This window comes from Psammomys obesus, unplaced genomic scaffold (assembly GCF_907164565.1).
Source record: "Psammomys obesus unplaced genomic scaffold, mPsaObe1.curated_primary_1811, whole genome shotgun sequence".
NCBI classification, from domain to species: Eukaryota; Metazoa; Chordata; class Mammalia; order Rodentia; family Muridae; genus Psammomys; species Psammomys obesus.
Genome location: NW_026585504.1, coordinates 23297445 through 23299982, shown reverse-complemented (window position 1 = coordinate 23299982; position 2538 = coordinate 23297445). Strand labels below are relative to the sequence as shown.

Sequence of the window (2538 nt, the reverse complement as noted above, 5' to 3'; positions counted from 1 at the left end):
AAGATGCCAAAACCATACAATGGAAAAAAGATAGCATCTTCAACAAATGGTGCTGGTCCAACTGGATGTGTCTACATGTAGAAAAATGAAAATAGATTCATACTTATCACCCTGCACAAAACTGAAGTCCAAGTGGATCAAAGGCCTCAACATAAAACCAGACACATTAAATCGGCTAGAAAAAAAAAGTGGGGAATACCCTAGAACTCATTGGTACAGGAGAAAACTTCCTGAACAGAACATCAACAGCACAGGCTCTAAGAGCAAAAATCAATAAATGGGACCTCATGAAATTGAAAAGCTTCTGTAAAGCAAAGTACACCATCATCAAAACAAAGCGACTGCCTACAGATTGGGAAAGAATCGTCACCAACCCTTTATCTGACAGAGGACTCATATCCAGTATATATAAAGAACTAAACAAGCTGAAAAGCAACAAACCAAGTAATCCATTTAAAAAATGGGGAACAGAGCTAAAGAGAGAATTCTCTGTAGAGGAATATCGAATGGGAGAGAAGCACTTAAAGAAATGCTCAACCTCATTAGCCATTAGGGAAATGCAAATCAAAACAACCCTGAGATTTCACCTAACACCCATCAGAATGGCCAAGATGAAAAACTCAAAGGACAACACATGCTAGAGAGGTTGTGGAGAAAGGGGAACCCTTCTCCACTGCTGTTGGGAATGTAAACTGGTACAACCACTCTGAAAATCAATCTGGCGCTTTCTCAGACAACTAGGAATAGCGCTTCCTCAAGATCCAGCCATACCACTCCTAGGCATATACCCAAAAGAGGCTCAAGTACACAAAAAGGACATTTGCTCAACCATGTTTGTAGCAGCTTTATTTGTAATAGCCAGAAGCTGGAAACAACCCAAATGCCTCTTAATTGAAGAATGGATGCAGAAACTGTGGTACATCTATACAATGGAGTATTACTCAGCAATGAAAAATAAGGAAATCATGAAATTTGCAGGTAAATGGTGGGACCTGGAAAGGATCATCCTGAGTGAGTTGTCCCAGAAGCAAAAAGACACACATGGTATATACTCACTCATATGAACATACAACATAAAATAAACCCACTAAAATCTGTACATCTAAACAAACTAAGCAAAAGAGAGGACCCTAACTAAAATGTTCAATCCCCATCCTGAAAGGCAAAGAGGATGGACATCAGAAGAAAAAGAAAATAGGAAACAACCTAGGAACCTGCTACAGAGGGCCTCTGAAAGCCAGAAGAAAACAGGAAACAACCTTGAAACCTACCACAGAGGGCCTCTGAAAGCCTCTGCAGTATAGACTGTCAAAGCAGATGCTGAGCCTGATGGCCAACTGATGGGCAGAGTAAATGGAATTTTATGTAAGAAGTGGGAAATACTAAAAGCTGGAGGGGACGGGAACTCCACAAGCAGAGCAACAGAACAAGATAATTTGAACACAGGGAACTTCCCAGAGACTCATACTCCAACCAAGAACTATTCGTGGAGATAACCTAGAACTCCTGCACAGATGTAGCCCATGGCAGTTCTAAGACTAAGATCAGAATGGAGAGGAGAACTATCAGTGGACATGGGGAGTGGCATGCATGCAGAAAGGGGAGGGAGGGTGGGGCTTATGGGGGGATACAAAAATGAATAAAGTGTAATTAATAAAAAATTTTAAAAAGAAGAAAATTTCTAAATGGGTAATGTCAACAAACCACAGGAGACAAGCAATTCAGTTTAATAAGCCTTTATAAGTGCACCAAAATACATCCAGAAATTCTTGCATGTGAGACAATTTATACTTTGATAGATTATCCAATCCTAAGCTTATCCTATTATCCCTGAACATATATATATATGAGCAACATTAAATGTGTTTAGCGTGAAATATATATACATATATATTTGGTCATATATGTGTATACAATGGGTTTAACATAACTATAGAAGCCATATGATAACTATAGATATATATATATATGGTCATATAAGTGTGTGCGAATGGGTGTAACACAACTATAGAAGCCATGAATAAGAGAAAGAATAAAATAGGCCAGAGATGAGTTGGAGTAGGGACACAGAGGAGTGGAAAGTATTTGAATACAATATTCATGTATGAAATTCTAAAAAAATAAACTTAATGTTAAAGGAGAGACAAAGTTTCCTTGTTCTAATGGTCTTAATGTGTCAGTTACTTCAAATAAGAATCATTCCTTGGGAATGTAGGTTAAGAATTATTATAATCTTTGCTTTATAAATACATATAGTTCTCTGTTTTCAGGAGAGATTGTTCTTCCTGCCTAAGCAGATGAAAAAAAATATGTATATATAGGTTTTATATGAAATATATATAGTTTTTATATTAAATATATGTCTATTTGCAAAAAAGGTCTTGAGGTTGACAAAGAATAAGCTTCTACATTCATTGAAGACAGTCCACAGTACATCTACTTAAGAAGATTTCCTATATCTCATTAGTTGTCTGCATACTCTCTTCATTGCAATCTTCATTTCTTGGTTTCTGAATGTGTAGATCACAGGATTCAGAA

General features: G+C 37.1%; 1 protein-coding gene across 2 annotated transcripts in view; it reads right to left on the bottom strand.

Annotated features, from left to right (window-relative positions):
- Positions 1 to 2440: 2440 nt before the first annotated feature.
- The window catches only part of LOC129674091 (olfactory receptor 4F15-like), an 11368-nt gene continuing 11270 nt past the window's right edge, over positions 2441 to 2538 (bottom strand). Inside the window, exon 2 of one of the 2 annotated variants that reach the window (XM_055603987.1) lies at positions 2441 to 2494. In XM_055603987.1, the coding sequence (XP_055459962.1) occupies positions 2441 to 2494 (54 nt within the window). The other variant, XM_055603988.1, reaches the window with a different exon arrangement.